Raw genomic sequence first — 20293 nt, forward strand, 5'->3', positions numbered from 1 at the left:
GATTTTGGCTTCGCACACCACCGTGGGAGAGGGTAGTCTCAGGGTGTTGTCAGCAGGGCATGGAGGTGGGGTAGCTGGTACCTGGTTCTCCTCCGGTTCTCCCTGATTCTCGAACCTGCAGTAGAATCTGCTGAGTTCTTCTGCTAGTGTCGGGCTGGGTGTTGCCTGCTGAGGTTGGGGCTTGTAGTTTGTGGCGGCCTTCAGCCCCTTCCATACCGCGCGAGAGTCTTTTGCGCGCAGGTTGAGTTTGATTTTCTCGGAATACTCCTTCTTGGCCGCTCCGAGCTCCCTCTTAAGGTCGTTTCTTGCCCTCCTATAGTCCTCCTGATTGCCGGACTTGTGTGCAGCCTCCTTTTGCCTCCGCAGTTTCCGTAGCTTGTTGGTGAACCACGGCTTGTTGTTCGGGTACACTTTGAAGGATTTCGTTGGTACACACACGAGTCTTCGCAGAAACTGATGTATGAGGCGACGTTATCTGCCCATTCATCCAGGTCTGATGCTTCCAGGGACTTCCAGTCGGTGCATTCAAAGCAGGCTTGAAGTTCCAGTTTGGCCTCATTTGACCACACCTTTGTAGACTTAACAGTCGGTTTAGCTGATTCTAGGCGCCTCCTGTAGGTGGGGATAAGGTGGATGAGACAGTGATCAGAGGAACCCAGGGCTGCCCATGGAGCCGCTTTGTATGCATCCTTCAGTGCCGTGTAGCAGTGGTCTAGGGTATTCGGGCCCCTGGTGGGGCAGGCTACATGTTGGTGATAGCGTGGCATCTCCTGGCGCAGGTTGGCCCTGTTGAAATCACCCGCCACGATGAACAGTGAGTCTGGAAGGGACGTCTCCCACTGCGAGATGGTCTCGCTTAGGGTCAGTAGGGCAGATTTGACGTCGGCATCAGGGGGGATGTACACGCCGGCAAAGACATAAGAGGAGAACTCTCGTGGTGAGTATGGCGGTCTGCAGTTAATTAGTAGTAGTTCCAGGTCCGGAGAACACTTCCTGTCGAGTATCGTCGAGGTGGGGCAGCATGAGGAGCTGATGTAGAAGCAGATGCCACCTCCTCTTTTTTTCCCCGAGAGGATAGGGTCCCGATCTGCACGGATGATGCTGAAACCCGGGTTTGCACCAATGGGGTGCAGCCACTGCATACTACATTGCAACCGCTGCTCACATTTCTTCCCGGCATTAACACAGCATTGTCTCAGAGAGGTTGATAATGTAATGCGAGTGCAAGAATGACCACAATAATGAATGCCATATATATTTGGAAAGCATTCACCGCTCCTGAAATGCTGCCAGCAGCACTATTTACCATGGTGTAAATGTACCGTGAGGTAAAAATGCATCACGCTACAATTATGTCGTCCGTTTGCAACAGAAGTAGTGAGACAGGACCCTTTCTCATTTACTAAGTTTTTCAAAGTTAGTGCTTCAGAAGGCCTCAGTTCATCCTTGAAGATAGAATAGGACTTCTAGGAACAGCACAACCCTGAGATCATGCTATGGCCCATACCATGGCTATAGAATACATGCTGAAGAGGGCATGCCCTCTAGCAGTCTGAACTGATAATTCTTAGGGAACCTGCTAGGGCTCACTTGGGCTCCTTTTTGAAAATGTTCACTTATAGCTGAATTATTGCAAGTTTCCTTCTGTTTTAAGAAGGCAAATTTCACCAAGTATTGCTTATTAGTCGGAGGGCTTTTCGGTCTCTTTTATCCCCCTATACATTTCTAGTGGTTTGGGTCACCCCGAACAGATTGGTTATACTTTTTGAAAATGGAGACTGTACACAACTAAGGATACTGGTTAGGCAGCCATATGCCAGTCATATATTAAGGCATGATTTATGATGACTCAATCAAATCGATGAAATATTTAGACTAATTAGAAACTGGGTCCAAAAAGTAAGAACAAATAATTGCTTGCAACATAATTTTCCACTGAATTTAACAAAACTATGCAATCGTAAAATTCCCCAAAGTTTGGTAGTCTTAGTTAAAGACATCTTAAAAAAATTACTTCTATATTTAATTTGGTCAGCAAATCACCATTTACTTTTCTTCAGCATATACCAGGGGTGCTTTTAAAAGCAATCACCAACTATTACCTTGTGGAACATCTTCCACAACTTAACTACTCTCATCCCAGCAAACTCCCTTCTACATTTATCAGGAAATTTGTTTTCCCTTTATGCTGTCCCTTATGTTGCCCCCCTTATGTTGTCTCTTTGTCCTATGCCCAAGTTTTGGGACTAACAGTTTCTTTGCCAAAAGTTAACATTGACCATTTAAATTTGTATATATTAAATCACCAATAAGTCATAATTTTTCCAGACATGGAGGAAACCTGTAGTGCGGGGAATATGGAGGCTGGTTGGTTCTTCTGCGGAGTGACAGACTCCTGACCTAAGCATGCAGCTACTGCAGTCAGCCTAAAAGCTGAAAATCCTGATGGCTAAGCTTCCTTGTAAGTAATTCAGAAATCATCAAAGGCAGAAGATCAGAACAGCAGCAAGTTAAGTCGCATTTTTTTAAGATTAAATAATAGCCCCCATGTACTATACAGATTTAAAGTATTGAAGTGGACGTGACCGCTTGCGCAGGATAGAAGGAAAACACAGAGAAATGCACCCTGTATGTATTTAGAGAGTTTAGAATGTCTAATTCCCCCTCATCTGTGACTTATCACTAGTTGTAATTTGATTCCTTAGCTGTATCAGCTGACTGCCATGGCAGAGAGCTAATTTGTATGTACAGGAGGTTAACAATATGTCTGCTTCCATGAAACCAGGAAGTAGACAAACTGCAGATTTATTGCAGGATTTGTATCAGCTGTAAACAAGAGGCCTTTTTCTTTAAAGGTTATTACGCTGTTGTGGATCTTTTAGAGCAGAGATAAAGGTCTGAGTTTAGGTTCGCTTTAACATTAATTAAGAATAGGTATGTCGATTCTTTTACTTGACAAAAGATCTGTAACCTGCCCTGTCCAATGAGTTTAGATTATTGAAGGGGAATTTACATGACCAGTCTTTGGACTGTAAATAACAGTCCACTAACAATAACAGTTGTTATAAGTTATACCTATGTAAGTTTTTCCCTTCAAAATTTATCAGCAGCAAAACTCAGTGTCCAGACTGTGCCTTTATCAGAAATCTGCTCAATGCCTGAAAATTATTCTGAGGGATAATTAAAGACGCATATCTTGTCTATCAGTTTCCAAGGTAATGAACTCACACTGAGGAACAACAGACTCAGTCTACAAGAACTTGCTTAGTTGTGTTAGCACAGCAAGAGGTATAGAATATATAGAAAATCAGAGTTAGTACCTGCTAACGATGTTTTCAACAATCCTTCAGGGCAAAGGTGAGACGTAGCTCCTCCCAGGAACAGGAACAGACAGCACTTCCCCTATAAAAAAGTCACATGGTTAGTCCACCCTCAGTGCGTTTAGCCAAGTACCCGACAGGTGAACATTCCACTAACCCATAACCGTGCAACTATCAGACACAGACAATTAACACCCGGGTGGGATCGTTGCCCTGAAGGATTGTTGAAAACATCGTTAGCAGGTACTAACTCTGATTTTTCCCCACAATCCTTCAGGGCAAAGGTGAGACGATTAACAAGTAATACAACCTCAGGGTGGGACCAATGCTTGGAGAACGCTTCTACCAACCGCCTGGTCGTGTGCAGACATTGCATCAATTCGGTAATGACAGATGAACGTAGAAAAGCTTGACCACGTTGCTGCCTTACATATTTGCTCAGGCGAAGCCCCTGCATTATTATCCCAAGAAGCTGCCCTAGCTCTAGTAAAATGCGCTTTAAATGAGGCAGAAGCCTCACTTCCCATAACTCTGTAAGCTTCTATAATAGCTAACCTAACCCAATTAGCTATAGTAGATTTAGAAGCTCTTTGACCTACAGTTTTCCCTGAAATAAAACAGATAAGGAATCTATCTTCCTGGCATCTGCAGCTCTGTTCAAGTATTCCAGAACACATCTTCTAACATCTAATGAGTGAAAAATCCTCTCTTTTCCACAACTTGGATTCACACAGAAGGTAGGCAAAATAATATCCTGCGACCTGTGAAACCTAGACATAACTTTTGGACCAAACTTTAGATCCGTCTGTAATACTAACCTATCCTGAAAATAAGGACTTTTCATAGACAAGGCCTGTAGCTCACTAACCCTTCTGGCTGTAGTGATGGCTACTAAAAAATACCGTCTTTAATGTAAGAAATTTAAAAGAACTGTCCCCTAGCGGCTCAAAAGGACCTTTGGACAGCCCCTTTAATTCTAACGATAAATCCCAAGGAGAAACGTATGGCTTGTAAACTGGCAGTTTCCTAGATGGAGCCTTCCGAAATCTCAGTATTGGAGAGGAAGACAAGAGGATACCTGAAAAAGCAGATAAGGTAGCAATCTGCACCTTAAGCGTACTCACAGAAATATTTTTATCCCAACTGTCCTGGAGAAACCAGGACTGCTGGGACTGACAAGCTATCAAACTCAGATCCAGATAACCAAAGATGGAAAGTCTTCCAGTATTTCAGATAGATCCTCCTAGTAACTTCCTTACAGCTAGTAACCAATGTAGAGGCTGCCTTCTCAGATACTCCCAACTTTTTGAGTAAGGCTAATTCAAGATCCAGACTAACAGATTCAATCTGCCTGGATGCGGATGCCACAGGTTCCCTTGTAGCAGTAGATCCGGCCTGCAAGGAAGTCTCCAAGGGTCTTTTGATGCTAACCTCCTGAGAGCTGAAAACCAACTCTTTCTCGGTCACCAAGGTGCTATCAAAATCATCCAATTTTGACAACCTCTCCATTTGCTGATGACCGCCGGAATCAAATTGAGAGGAGGAAATGCATACAGAAGTGGAAAGTTCTATTCTTGAATGACCACATTCACCCCCCGGCTTTGATCTCTTGGATTGAGAGAAAAAAGTCTGAATCTGAGTATTGTCTTCTGTTGCAAACAGATCGATTGACGGTGTTCCCCATCGTTTTCTGATTTCTGCGAAAACACCTCCTTGTTTAGAGACCATTCTGATGACAGAATCCTGCTTCTGTTCAGTTTGTCTGCATCTATATTGAGTGTTCCCTTGAGATGAACAGCTCTCAAGGATGCCACATTCTTTTCTGCCCAAAACAAGATGTCCTCCGCTTCCTCCTGCAACAACAGGAATCGCGTGCCTCTCTGTTTGTTGATAAACGCTACTGCCGTAACGTTGTTCAACTGGATCAGAACATTGGACTGCAACAGTATTGATTGCACCTGAAATAAAGCCAGCCTTACTACTGTTAATTCCTTTCAATTGGATAACCTTTGAGACTCTGATTTTGTCCATTTCCCCTGAAAGGCTCTGTGAGCTATATAAGCTCCTCAGCTCCAGGCGCTTGCATCCGTAGTTATTACGTTGTCTACAGGCCCCTTCCAAGGCCTGCCCTTCACAAGGTAGGATTCCTCCCACCACTGCTGCAGAGACAACACACAGTTTGAGGGATTTTGACTTTGAAATCTAATGTTTGTGGACGACCGTCCCAATTATCTAGGAGGAACCTCTGTATCTTCCTGATATGCGCTAATGCCCAGGGAACTGCCACCATCGTAGATGACATTAACCCAAACAACGACAAAATCGTTCTTAGGGAAACTTTGTCTTCCCCTTGTAATGATTTCACTTCAGAATCTTCCTGGGAGGAAGGAAAATCATCTGTTTTACTGAATCCACTAGCATGCCAAGAAACTGAGTTCTCTGACTTGGAATTAGAGAGGACTTCTCTGGGTTGATGATCCAACCTAGGAATCGGAGATGTTCCGATACCAGATTCAAATGGCCTTTCAGCTGTTCTGCTGAACTTCCTAGAATAAGCAAGTCGTCTAAATACGGAATGATTAAAATCGATTGTTCCCTTAACGGAATTAATGCTTCTCCCAGAATTTTTGTGAACATTCTTGGGGCAGAAGTAATCCCAAACAGGAGGCAAACAAACTGGTAGTGTTCTACCATCCCATTTATTCTCACTGCAAAACTTAGGAATTTTTGTGATTTTTGGTGAATCGGCGCATGCCAATATGCATCTCTTAGATCCAGAGATGCCATAAAGGCTTCTGGAAACAATAACTTTCTTACTGATTCCATCCGAAAATTTTTCATAAACCGACTCAGGTTTGTTAGGTTCAGAATCAGGCACAGGATGAATTCCATTACTTTGTACAGCTCCACGGAATATGTTGGCGCTTTATAAATCAATAATATTATTATTAATTCTGTCTTAGCATGTTCTGCAATATGCTCAAAATCTCTGGAACAGAGTGGGATCTCTTAGGGCCTTTGAGATCACAAATCTTGATGGTGGAGGAAGGTCAAACTATTTGGAAACCAAACATTATTCTCTGGCGAATAAATTGATTTTTTACCACTTTTGCCCACCTAATAGAAAGTATCTTAGCCTTCCTCCCACCACCTGACACGAGTCATTGGGATTCTGACTGGGTCTCTAGAGCTTTAGACTTAAAGCCCCCTTTTCTGGACTTGTCAAAAGTCCACCTCCTGCCTTTACTTTGATCCTTAGAGGCATCCTTTTGATCACTCCTTGGCTTCCGAAAAAATTGTTACCACAGTCTTCTGTTTAAGCAAAAATTTTTATTTTTATTCGAGCTGAATCCAGCTCTGGACCAAACAACAATTCACCTGAAAGAGGGACACCCCACAGCCTGTTTTTGGATGAGATATTACAATCCCATATTTTAAGCCACAAGGCTCTAAGAGAAACATTAGAGCAATGGGCCTGGCTGTAAACCTAATTGCTTCAGCAGAAGCATCTGCTAATTATGCAGCAGTTTAAATGAGAATAGCAATAGAACTCAACAATTGCTAACCAGGTGCACCAGCCAGTATGTTAGCTTTGAGCTGAATAATCCACAGCTCCAAAGTTGTGGCCACACACGTAGAGGTAAAAGCCTAGCCTCCCAAGACCTTTTCAAATAAACATCCACCTATTAAGTGGATCCTTCAGCTTTGTATAATTGATTATGAATAAACAAAACAGCTACCACATCCTCAATACAGAATTTAAACTTTGAAACAGATTCAGATTCTATTTCTCTAGCGTCTGAATCCTCAGAACTAGCTGCAAACTCAGCCTGACTAATATCAACTTCAGTCACAGATACTCCAAATACAGCAACCTGAGAAGTGGATGGATTAGCATTCAATAATGAGGACTTAATTGATTCCAATGAAGCATTAATCTCCTCTCTAAAGGATTTAATGTATCCTGAACAGAGTGACTCGGCTCCTCCCCTACAACCCTCTGTATGCACAACTGACAGAGTTTTTGCATAGGGCAACATAAAATTGCACAAAGGGCATGTTTCATCATTAGGAGGATGCCTATGCTTATCTGCAGCAGCAGCAGATTTAGCAGAAGCCTTAGTATTGGCATAAACAACAACACAACAAGGCATGTAACTCTGCTCACACATATAGCACAATCAGCCCAGAAAGAGAAACCATTATCTCACCTTTTGGGCGGCCTGGTTGCTCTCAATCCTCAGCGTCTGACATGCTTCCAGCTGACACATCCAGCGCAGGACAAACTCTCTCTGAGCAACGGTGCTACAGGCCCGCGCAGCTTCCCCTTGAAACATACCTGGCCTGCCGCGAATGGATGAGTGGCGGCCCGGAAGCTGCAGAGAGAGTAATGAGCCGGCACTACAAATTGTTACCTTCGGCATACCCGCCGGAAAGTACGCATCCGGACGCGGCCAAGCGTCCTAATGGCCGCAATGCGCTCCACGCTGCACATGGCCGCCGGCTTACCTCCGTCCTACTCACTCCGCCGCAAGGCCGCCAAGGGGAACCCACGCCTTCCACTCTTGCTCTCCCTGGCAGCGGGAGAGAAAGGTAGGCAAACCCCAGTAAAGATCCAGCCTGGGGCGCACGGCCAGACTGCCTCAGTACCACAGTCTCAGCCACCCAGAAGGATCCACCTGCAGCCCAGCACACAGGCTTCACCCAGAGGGGAGATGCCGACCTGCCTGGACGCAGGAACAAACAGCACTGAGGGTGGACTAACCATGTGACTTTTTTATAGGGGAAGTGCTGTCTGTTCCTGTTCCTGGGAGGAGCTACGTCTCACCTTTGCCCTGAAGGATTGTGGGGAAAATGGCTATTAATAGCTCATTAAAACCAGGGCTATGGAGTAGAGGAATTGGAGCAATTCCGGGTACCTGGAGTCAGAGGTTTCATAAACTGAGGAGTCAGTCGAATGATTTTTTGTACCGACTCCACAGCCCAGATTTACAGAGAATCACATTTGGCCAAACTGGAAGAACAGAAAACATATACTGTATTTAAAGTGATTTTTCAAAGCAGAATAAAAAAAAAAAAAAAAAAAAGCAGAGACATTTTGTACTGCCTGGTGCAGTAGAAAACCACAGTTTTACCACACTGCCAACGTCTGGTCAATAGTCAATGTTTCCAGCCAACAGGATTACAGTTTCTATCAAATTTCCCTCAAACTCAATCACACTTTTCAATAATTTTAATATAGGAGCTGTAGATTATGTTTAGATTTTTTTTTTTACAACATGATTATGTCTGCTGTTTATTGAACAAAATGATCTCTCTGTCAAAGCTCACAGTGAATAGCTGTCAGCATTGTACGTCTACTTCCTCCCCGGGCATAAAAAGAGGATTGCAGGGGCCAGACGCAGGCACTAACACTAGCTTAATATAAAATGTGTGTTTTTAATGAATAAATCACCAGATTGTTTAATGTTTGCCTGGAGTTCAGCTGTTAAGTATGATGCCCACATCTCTACACCATATCCCCCCATCAGGAGGTCCCCGATTTAAAGGAAATCTGTCAAAGCAAACATGAACTGAAAATAAACCGATGAGATAAATAATTGTGTCTATAGCCCTACTCCTAAATAGAATGGTATCCCACAGTCTAATTTTATGTGTAAAAGCTATAAACATAATCTGAAAATTGTTATCGTCTCTGATGAATGATGATCGTTTTTAGTGTTTTACACCTTCCATCTTGGACTACTGACCTTTTTTTGTATATCTGGTTCCCTGTATTCTGTGTGTTTTTCTGCCATGTAAGTACTTTATGGCCTGTAATGGGTTATCAGCAAGAGTAAAGCAACAGCTGAACTCAAGCCTGGGTGCAGTAAAAGTATAATTTACAGTTTGGATTATTAACCCTTACAGCGAGCAAAAAGAAAAAAAAGCAACACAGCGTTTGTTATTTTTAGGCTTGGGACAGTACATACACGTTATCTCATTATGGGCCTGATGCACAAAGTAGCAGTAAAACTGCCGCACACAGGCAGTACACAGAAATGTTACTGATACTAACTGCAGTGGGGGACAACTCACGTGTTGCTGTGGTAACACGCATTGCTACCTTGCCATTAGTACCAGTAAGATTGGTGGGTGCTGCCTGCACATGGTCAGTTTAGGTACCCTTTAAAGAGAACCCGAGGTGTGTTTAAAGAATGTTATCTGCATACAGAGGCTGGATCTGCCTATACAGCCCAGCCTATGTTGCTATCCCAAACCCCACTAAGGTCCCCCTGCACTCTGCAATCCCTCATAAATCACAGCCGTGCTGTGAGGCTGTGTTTACATCTGTAGTGTCAGTCTCAGCTGCTCCCCCGCCTCCTACATAGCTCCGGTCCCTGCCCCCGTCCCTTCCCTCCAATCAGCATGGAGGGAAGGGATGCAGGCGGGGACCGGAGTTCTGCAGGAGGCGGGGAGAGCAGCAGACTGATACTATAGAGATAAACACAGCCAGCTCTGACAAGCTGTTTGTCAGCAGCGTGGCTGTGATTTATGAGGGATTGCAGAGTGCAGGGGGACCTTAGGGGGGTTTGGGATAGCAACAGAGGCTGGGCTGTATGGGCAGATCCATCCTCTGTATGCAGATAATATTCTTCAAACCCACCTCGGGTTCTCTTTAACATTGTACAGGAACAGTGCTGAACAATTTTTTAACATTAAAACATTGTTCTCCTTTAATATGTACATAAACATCAATTACAAAGTAAAATCTATATATTTCACAGGGGAACATATTTTTCAATTTTAGAGCAAAGTGCACAACAAAGTAATCAAGCCACGGGGTAGAACATGTGGGGGGATGAAACAGGACTTTCTAAATAGTAAATGGTTAAGGACACAGAGGAAGTTAAGAAGGTGATTTTGAAGAAGTGAGGCTTGAAGGCCAATATGAAGGCATTAAAGCCCATTTGTAAGATTTTCTCTCACTGCTGGTCCCAGTGTCAGAACCACCATCAAGTATTATGTGCTGGCTCTCATTTTTTAGTTCATCCCTGCATTACAAATAGGTTTTGTTTTGTGCCGTGTCTGTTCTAGTTGGAGAAATCAGTCCACTTCATGTCAGGATGGGAAATAAGGAAACTCTCCCACTCTCCCAGATGGGGGCACTGACAACAGTAACACGACCCAAAGATTTACTAACCCCTCTCTTTATTAACAACACTAAAATACAACAGATTTCCTACAGTTGGGCTTTAAAAGGGAAGGGAGAGCCAGTAAAAATTTTTTTTAAATGAACCTCCCCATAATGGAGGTTTGTAGCACAGTATGCCGTTGGGGGGCCAAGGGTTAGAGGGAGCGCCACTGCTTACCTACGAGGGGCTGCTTGTATAGCCCCCCCCCTTCCATGTGATGGTCACCCTCGTCACTGGGAGATGCATGCCACAATGCATGCTGGGAGCTCCTGGCAGGAGATGTAATGAAATAGAGTACTATAGAGTACTGCAGCTCCCAGCATGCATTGTGGCCCGGAGCTCCTGTACAGCAGGATTCTTTAAAGTGTGGCCAGCTGTGGTGGTGATGGAGACCATCACAGTGAGGCTGGACTACATGAGCAGCCCCTCATAGGTAAGCAATGTACACCCCCTGGCCCCCTAACGGCATACTGTGTTATGAACCTATTTAATGGGGAGGTTCACTTTAAATTCATTTTTTGCTCTGGTACTCTCTTTAAAGTGATATTCCACCTTCCTTTAAAAAATACTACAACATATCAGTGCTGCACAAGATTTTCTTTTATGTAAGTGAACATTATTAACTATAATCTGATGATTTCAGTTTTTAGCCTGCTGTGCACACAACAAAGAGCCTATGTAGTCAAACAGAAGTTTTGAAATCAGTACTTTTTGTGTTCTCTCTGCCCAGTGATATTCCCATCACTCTCATATTATTGCAAGAGAAATTAGCTGCAAAGGGCAAGATCACTATAAATCTGGAGTAACCTGCAGAACTTTGCAAGCTAACACACCTATTAAGCTTTGTCTTGTTAGCAAGTATATAGGGTGGCTTTGTTGTTGCATCAAAGTAAGAATTATTGTTAAAAACATTACCTTGCAATTTAAACATTTGAATTGGTGGAATTTTTTTTAATGAACAAAAATGGAATTTCACTTTAAGAGTTGAAGAAAGTGTAAAGAAAAGGGTTCCAGAGAGTGAGAGCAGCTGTGAAGAAGTCTTGGAGCTGCATCAATTTATGAGTGAAGAGGTCATTTGTATGACATTGGCTATATAAATAATGAAAATCTGATCCCCTAACCCTTTCCCGCTCTATTTAAAAAGAAGAGGAAAATGAATGTGTGTATTATGAAACCAAAGCGTACCTACAGAATATGTGCGCTATAAAAATAAAAGCAGCAAAACACCATTTAAAGAACACCTGTCATCGTCACAAAAAGGCAGCTATTTTGTGGGATGTAGCAATATTCATGTTTCATTTCACAGGGAACTGATGACAGCAACAAGCTACAGCTAATACTCCCTGAGCTCTTATGTCTAGTGAAGTGATGAGCTGCACTCTAGCAGATACCGATTCAGCTGGGAATAATTGCTGACTCTTACAATGTACATGACGGGTGCACTTCAACTTGTCAGTAGGGCATCAACATTTCCAACAATCACCACTCTGCAAATGGAACAGGATGGTCTAGTGCAAAACGCTGGAAAATGGTCTTAGGATAACATGAATACAACATATTTCTAGTGATCAGAGGAGACAGCAATGTGTACTTCCTAGTGATGAGAAATCTCACTGCGGCTATTAACAAAAAATCAGAAATACATCTTTTAAATCAACTCCTTACCAAAGAGTGTCAAAGGATATGTATCTACAGAAGAAATAAATACGATTTCTTATCCTCAGAGTGCATACTACAGTACTGAACGGGTATTTTCTTGAATGAAATGCCTGACACACAGAGCAGTAGAAAAAAAAATTATATAGAAAACTGCTAAAAATACCTTATAAAAATAAAATGGAGGCCTTGAGTACAATTAAGCATTGTAAATATTTAAGATTTTTTTTTGTATTATGTAGTTATCTAAAAATACAATTTGAGGATTGTACACTGAATTGATAGCAGCAATTAGAGACTACTGACTCATTCTGTCAAATGGGCAAATCTGATGATTTCCAGTGTACAGCGATAATCTGAATTGTATTAATATGTTTAAGGAGAATGGCTGATGTGCATGGAACAGCACAACTCATTAACTCTGCTAATCAGGAATCATTGTAGAAAGTGAAACCTACATACACATTTTCAGCAGAATTATCAAAAATCCCTATTAGTCAGAAAGAATCAGATTTGTCCAATTTGCAGATTGATTTACTTGTCTCTAGCAGCAGTTTTTCTTTTTCTTTTTCTTCCTTTTTAAGCTACAGCAAAAAGAAAATCAAAATGACATGGGTCTGGTTTTTACAATGAATACACTGAATGTTGTGTTGAGGTAACTGTATGAATTTTAAGGCCTACAAATAACATAGTGCAAGCGGCACTAGTATGATGTACTATAGCATTCAAATAAAGTTTAGCTTTCCAACTGGTTATGGTTGGAAAGCTATTAGCTGCTGTATTTTATAGCACATGTAATAACATGGGTCTCGTAGTAATACCAGACCATCAAATACATCCTTCACTGATGGAGGACTTACTGTTTCAACAAACAAAAATGTTCAAAACAAAATCGTATATACACATTCCACATGGGGCAGAAGTTTGAGAAACTTGGTGTCCTTTCACTCCAATTTCAAGACTTTTAAAAATTGTTGTGTAAAAAAAAATAAAAATAAACGATGCAACTAAGACAATCATGTAGCTGAATACACAATACGGTCCCATTGCAGCAGTCTTTACACGTACCACTCCCTTCTGGATATAACAGAACCGTCCACATGCGAGACCAAGTCGTCTTCATTGTCAAAGTTTTGATTGTATGCTGAAACTATAGGGATGTTTTTTTCAGTATAGTTATTGACTGGTCTGTCAAATTGCTCTTGATATCGGTTATAGCTAACAATATGGTTCCAGTCGGCATGGTCATCGTCATGGAGATACTCATTGTACATATGATCGTTGCTTTTAATGTCAACCTCCTTTTTCAGGTTTTCTGGAAATGGATCAAGATCTTCTGGCTGGAGAACATCGATCTGAGACTCCTTCTGCATGTCAGATGGAGGTATATAGCTCTTAGTAAAATAATCACCCCGAAACGTCTGTTTCCGCCTATAATAGATAATGCCAAATAGTACAATAACCAGGATCAAGAACAAACAACCTCCTACTACGCTGCCAATCATGGTACCAAAATTTCCATCTTGCATGGTTGCCATAGTCGAAGCTGCAATATGGAACTTTCTGGAAGTTGTTGCCAAGTCTGCATCAATGGATGGATGGGTCTGCGGACTTGTAGGAGAAGGAGTAGTAGCGGGAGGATCTAATGGAATAAGTAGACACAGACAGAGAAAAGAGAACAACATGAATATTTATTAGTTACTGAGTGTTGATAATGACAATGTAAAGTAGCATTTAGAATGCAACAAATTGGGTATTTTGCACATGTACTTTATCATTGATACCAGTGATTCTCTAGGCCTTAAAATATTACAGGGAATTTGGTGTAAAGGTTATAACAGTTAAAGCCCAGCTGAATGGTGACAAAAAAAATATGATGTGCATTTTAGAGAAAGTTATTGGAAGGAGAATTGCTTCCTCCCTGTTATTCCTTCAGCCAGCCACTTCCGCTCTGCTACAAAATATGCTATGTCATTTTTTCAAAGAAAACACAAGGCTATTAGTAGCTTACTAAGCAAACTTAAACAAAAAATGGTGGGTGGTATGCGTGCTGCTCAACTGACCTACAGTGCACTAAACTGGTACTCTGATCCCAAACATGGGGATACTGCCAGAATTATTGGCTAGCCACGCAACACTGAAGAGTGGGGAGAGCACATATCTACAATAAACGGGATTGCTGGTCTGTAGTGTGGCTAGTCAATAATTCTGGTGAGCCTATTCCTTTATTGATGGTGTGGGAAGTATAACATGGCCAAAGAGAACGGGGTTGGTAATAGAGTGTTTGAAAGTTGGTACAATATCACACAGTGAGATTTTTCTCTCCCGTTTAAGAAGGATCCATGTGGAAAAGGTTTGAAGAGTAATAAGAAGACACACAAGGGAACTGCTTTGATCTTTGTGTGGGAACTTTTTCTAAAAGGATGGTGAAATATTTCATTCTTACTGTTGAGCTTTTAGACTATCCATTTTATAAACTAAGAAAACCTATTGGGGACAAACCCAAAATTGATTTTGTTGCCATTATTTAGTTTAGCTTTAATTCCCATTCAAAAAAAATCTGCACAAGCTTCTGCGAGTGCTGGTTTACCAAGCTGGCAGAAGTCTCAGTAAGTAGCAATCATTCATGTACATCTATCATGAGCACCAATTTGTCCAGCTGACTCAGCTGTATTGTAACGGAAGGGCCAATTTAGCAAGGAAGAAATCTCTGTTTTGAAACTGCAAGCTTTTTCTAAGAAAAATGAACTCCCTTTCAAGTCCTTCATCTTTCCCTGAGCAAAAAAGCACTTCCTGTCAAGTGTCACTATTATTAAAATCTGTACTTACTAAGGGTCTGTTCACACTAGGCCTGCTGTCAGACTGCTTCCCAGAGTGCATGGCAACAAACATGTAGAATGGAGTCCATTCTTTCCTAAGTTATAGCTTGGACCCATTCACACATGTCCGAAATAAGTGAAATTATATCAGATTATTCAGAAATACATAATAAGAAAGATAAAATTACTTAGATGGATCTCTCATTTTACAATAAGTGGATTATAGGCAATACTGAAGCCTCATAATATGTCCTCTAACCTACTCTGAAGAAAAATTACATAAGGACTACAATGGACTATATTGTGAGATTTCCATTTTATATGTATTCGTTGTGATATGTAAATTCTATTATTTTCTCTAACCTACACTGAAGAAAAACTGACATAAGGACTACAACACACTCCTTATGGCTAGATTGTTATTTTGTATTAGGTGTTATATGTAAGTTCTATATGCTTACATGTAAGAATTTAACGTAGAGTTCAGGACCTGGAACATATTGATGAACCTCATGAAACAGGATGGAGGAGCTAACGTATATTTTACACATTTAGAGCCATCTGCTGGTAAAATCTGGAGCTTTTGTACAACCGGTGGTTGATAAAAAACTGTAGCGAAATCCAACATAATGTGACTACAATCATGCCTGTTGACTATTTTAACCATTTCAGCCTGCGGGTATTTTTCACCTTATGGATGAGAGGAATTTTCAGCTGTCAGCGCTCCTCCTATTCATTCCCCAAAAACTTTATCACTACTTATCACAACAAAATGATCTATACCTTGTTTTTTTCCGCCACCAATTAGGCTTTCTTTGGGTGGTACATTATGCTAAGAATTATTTTATTCTAAATGCATTATTTAAAAAAAAAAAACTTCATTATTTTTCAGTTTTCAGCCATTATAGTTTTAAAATAATTCATGCTACCATAATTAAAATCCACACATTTTATTTGCCCATTTGTCCCAGTTATTGCAACGTTAAAATAGTATAATGTATGGTGACAATATTTTATTTGGAAATAAAAGGTGATTTTTTTCTGTGTTACATCCATCACTAATTTTTAGCCCAATATTTAAAAAATTATATGCCCTCGTCATAGATATTATTTTTTTCCCCCTAAAAGTCAGTAGGTGTATTTTACTATTTGGCCACAAGATCCTTTGTACGCTAATAGGATACAATGTATCATTACATTGTAACTAGTAGAAGTGACATAGGCTTCACTCGAAAGCCTCCGATAACAGTGGCGGTGGGGGGGGGGGGGGGGGGGGGAATTAATTTAACAATCAGCGTCAGAAACTGGCTGAAATAAGCGGTGGGAGATAGCGCGGCGGCTCTATGTAAGGATAAACACTGTTTTTGAACAAAAAGTCCTTCCTCAGGCAATAATACAGATAGGAGTAGCTCAAAAGTTGTGTCGCCAAGTACAGTGCCTCTGTGTAGCTAAATACAGTGCTACTTGGCTACACAACTGAGTTACTCCTATCTGTATTATTGCCTGAGGAAGCAGGCTAGAGACCTGCGAAACGCGTTGCATTTGTTCTGGAGTACAAATTAAATCTTGTTTAAACCATACATAGTGGTTATGTTTGTTTTTTGGGGAGGTAAGTCCATCCTTGCCCCCAAACTTTTATCTGTTCTTACCTATGATCAATTTTTACTCTGCTGGCGCCTCTGTTTCCATTGCAATTATTGTTAACCACCTGGTGGATGGGTGAACACCCCTTCTTTCCTTCTACAGAGAACGACTTTTTAGCCTGAATGGGGACAGGCCTACTATCCCCATAAGTGCTCTAAGTGGTTGCCTGAACCTGGCAACCCATACTTGTGAGTATATTTCTATTTGCTGCTACCTTGGCATTCCTTTATCATCAATAATACACTATTGGGGCTCTCAATTGTGTTTGTTCCTTTCTTTTACATGCTCTAAGTCAAGTTGACTTGAGTGATAAACTTGTATATCACATTTATATACTGATGCATTGGTTTGGAGGTCATCAGTCTTGCCTGAATGGGAATAAGAGGGAAGATGCTTGCTGCCGGAAGATGACTTGCTGCCAGAACAATGAAGGATTCCCACTACTAAATAAAGCAGGGTAATTTAGGGATTTTTTTTTATTTTATTTGGGAGACTACATGGAGGTCTTTTATTAAAATCGGTTTGATGATTGCCTGGATTTTAAGTGTAGGCATGCTTTTTCCAAGTCAGACATGCCTATACATTTTATATGTGCACTAAAGAAATAGTGAAACATATTTGATAGCCATCATCATTATCAAACATATTACCATAACAAGGAGGTTAGAAAGACAAAATAAATTAAAAATATATTGTAAGAATTACAAAGACACAAGGACTGTTAGTCTACACACAGTTGTTATTTTCAAAAACAAAATAAGCTAAAAGTGCTGGTAGTTTTTACATTTTCATAGTACAAATAACATGTTTTCCATATGAAAACACCATGAAGGCATTTATTGGGGAACACTTCCACACATCATCTAATGGGCAAAACAAAAAAAAAATGGACAAACAATTACGACTGGTGCTGTCTGGCGCTGGTTCTACTGGCTCTATCATTAACGAGTTATGGACTACTGATCCATGATATTCATGGCAGGGGTGTGAGTTACAACTACCTCCCAGCTAAAATAACAAGTACAATGACTGTAAATACCAATTCTCTTTAAACAGTATAATATGAAAAAAGGAACAAACTATCCCATGGCACAAATGTTTTTTTACAGAGAATCACTTCAGTAATGATCTGTAATGCACCAGGCCCATATCTTATGTAGCTCAGTTTTCATAGAACAGTTACCCTAAATACCAAGGAATGAGGTAATTTCCATCATCACAAGCAATAGCAAAACCCATACACAATTTGTGGAGGAGCTGACCCCGCTCCTCCACCAATACTGCTGGCTTCCTGTACGATGGTGTGATGACATGGCGGTCACATGGCGTTCTGCCAGACAATTAGGTAGTGCCTGAATGACGTTCCTGAAAGGGGTGCGGCTGATTCCAACTTGCAAGCCAGTGACTCAAGGCAGAGCTCTGAAACTAACGCGCGCTCGGTGGTGGGGTGTTTCCTTGATGTGCGGTAAGCCTGGCATGCTTATTACTGTATATACAGTGCAATGCGAAAGTTTGGGCAACCTTGTTAATCGGAATGATTTTCCTGTATAAATTATTGGGTGTTACGATAAAAAAAAAAGTCAGTTAAATATATAGGAGACACACATGGTGATATTTGAGAAGTGAAATGAAGTTTACTGGATTTACAGAAAGTGTGCAATAATTGTTTAAACAAAAATTAGGCAGGTGCATAAATTTGGGCACCACAAAAAAGAAATGAAATCAATATTTAGTAGATCCTCCTTTTGCAGTGTCGAGATGTCCATATGGCGGAATATCGTTTTTCCGATAAATTGAACTGTATATGATCAAATAGAAATAAATCTAATATTTCCTTCCCTTAAGGTACAGAAGACAAATACTTTTAATATATGTTGATTATAGGTTAATATAGGTGCATTGATTATTAAGAAATGAATAGCCTATTTTAATATAACATGTAATGCTGAATTGTACAGGCTGTGTCTCTAAAGTGAGGTTAGCTATGAATAAGAGCCAGTCCACACTAGGTCCGGAAAAGTATCCGTGGCTGCGTTTTTCAAACCTGATGAAAAACGGAGTCCCGGATACTAATGTTGAAAATAGCAGCCAGCCTCACCCAAGTAAAAAACGGATCCGTCTGCGTTTGCGGGGATCCGTTTTCAAAACCTGAACGGAAGGTCCGGATCTGCTGCATTTTCACGCAACGGATCAGGACCACGGATACACGCAGGGGTAGTGAAAGTAATGAGAAAACGCATCTCCAGCTCCACAGGCACAAAACGGATGTTAAAACGGATAGCTTGAGCTTTATGATTGGCCCAAAAAAATCCTCCCACTCCTTCCTAATGATGGAGACGTTTTCTGTCAGGGAAAAACCTGAACGGAAACTGATGCAAAACTGATGCACTTTCATCAGTTTGCAGTACGGTGGGTACTTCCCCTGATCCGGACTGCAGTGTCCGTCCTGCAACCGGGTCTAGTGTGGACCCACTCTAACAGGCAGTCAGCTGCTGTGCTGTTTGCAATGGATAATCCAATTCACCTTGCCTGGACAATGAAATCAGGCCATTCCTTGTTTTAAGTACAAACTATTGCCAAACAAGAGAAGTGACAATAACAGAGACAGTCTTAACTGATTTTTTTGTTTAAGAATGGACTAGCATGTGTGTACAATTGCTCAAACCTTGCTGTTTTGAATGTTTTGAAAGCATTGAATGGGGTTTCTTCACAATGTTTGTGTTTCCAAAGGTTACTGAATTTCTGACACAAAAACCAGACTTAGGAAATATACTGAAGTTGCTGTCAGCAATTTTTCATATTAAAGGGGAACTGAAGTAAAAGGTATACGGAGGCTGCCATGTTTATTTCCTTTTAAGCAATACCAGTTGCCTGGCAGCCCTGCTAATCCTCTGCCTCTAATACTATTAGCCATAGCCCCTGAACAAGCATGCAGCAGATCAGGTGTTTCAGACTTTAAAGTCAGATCTGACAAGACTAGCTGCATGCTTGTTTCTGGTGTTATTCAGATACTACTGCAGAGAAATACACCAGCAGGGCTGCCAGGCAACTAGTATTGATTAAAATGAAATAAATATGGCAGCCTCCGTATACCTCTTACTTCAGTTCCCCTTTAAAGAAACATAAGGTTATATTACAATTCCCCATCTAGGTTCAGAATACAGACAGCACATATTTGTATTATTGCATAACAATTAAGAATGAATATATAAAATGTTATGGCGTTGTATATGTATTAATATCAACATTCTTTGAATGAATATATCCAAAATGATATGGAAATGTTATATTTATCCTTGTTGTATTTTAGACAATTATATTAATGGATAGAAATATAAAAAACTCTGCTAACATGCATAATGTGTTATAAACACTGTATATCGTGTATCAGTACCCTGTACATGCCAAGCCCAATTCCGGGCACGACCCAGTCGTGCTTGGCGAAATAAAGTTTCTGATTCTGAAAAAAAAAGGAAAGATCCATGGTGATTTTTAAATATGCCACTATAATTTTTGTCTTTAGGTTTTTCCAAATATCCCATTAAGAATGTGATTAGTTAGCCAACAGCACCCCTCGAGGGTGAAATCCAGTAATGCACTTGGGTTAAAAATTAGTTACAGAGAACTCCCACTGTTCACTCCCACTGCCTTGTGATAGGCTGGAAGATTTGATCTTCTG

At 41.0% G+C, this 20293-nt stretch overlaps 1 protein-coding gene across 2 annotated transcripts in view; it reads right to left on the bottom strand.

The window, feature by feature from the left end:
• The window catches only part of NECTIN3 (nectin cell adhesion molecule 3), a 156116-nt gene that overhangs the window by 27514 nt on the left and 108309 nt on the right, over positions 1-20293 (bottom strand). Inside the window, exons 6-7 of one of the 2 annotated variants that reach the window (XM_068269331.1) lie at positions 13220-13793; positions 10090-12264 (exon numbers count right to left, since the gene is read on the bottom strand). The exons of the other annotated variant lie outside the window; for it this stretch is intronic. Of the exons in view, the coding sequence (XP_068125432.1) occupies positions 12228-12264; positions 13220-13793 (611 nt within the window). The 3' untranslated portion in view covers positions 10090-12227. Of the gene's footprint in view, positions 1-10089; positions 12265-13219; positions 13794-20293 lie in introns of those variants that run through there. 2 annotated transcript variants of the gene reach the window in all.

This window comes from Hyperolius riggenbachi, chromosome 2 (assembly GCF_040937935.1).
Source record: "Hyperolius riggenbachi isolate aHypRig1 chromosome 2, aHypRig1.pri, whole genome shotgun sequence".
Taxonomy (NCBI): Eukaryota; Metazoa; Chordata; class Amphibia; order Anura; family Hyperoliidae; genus Hyperolius; species Hyperolius riggenbachi.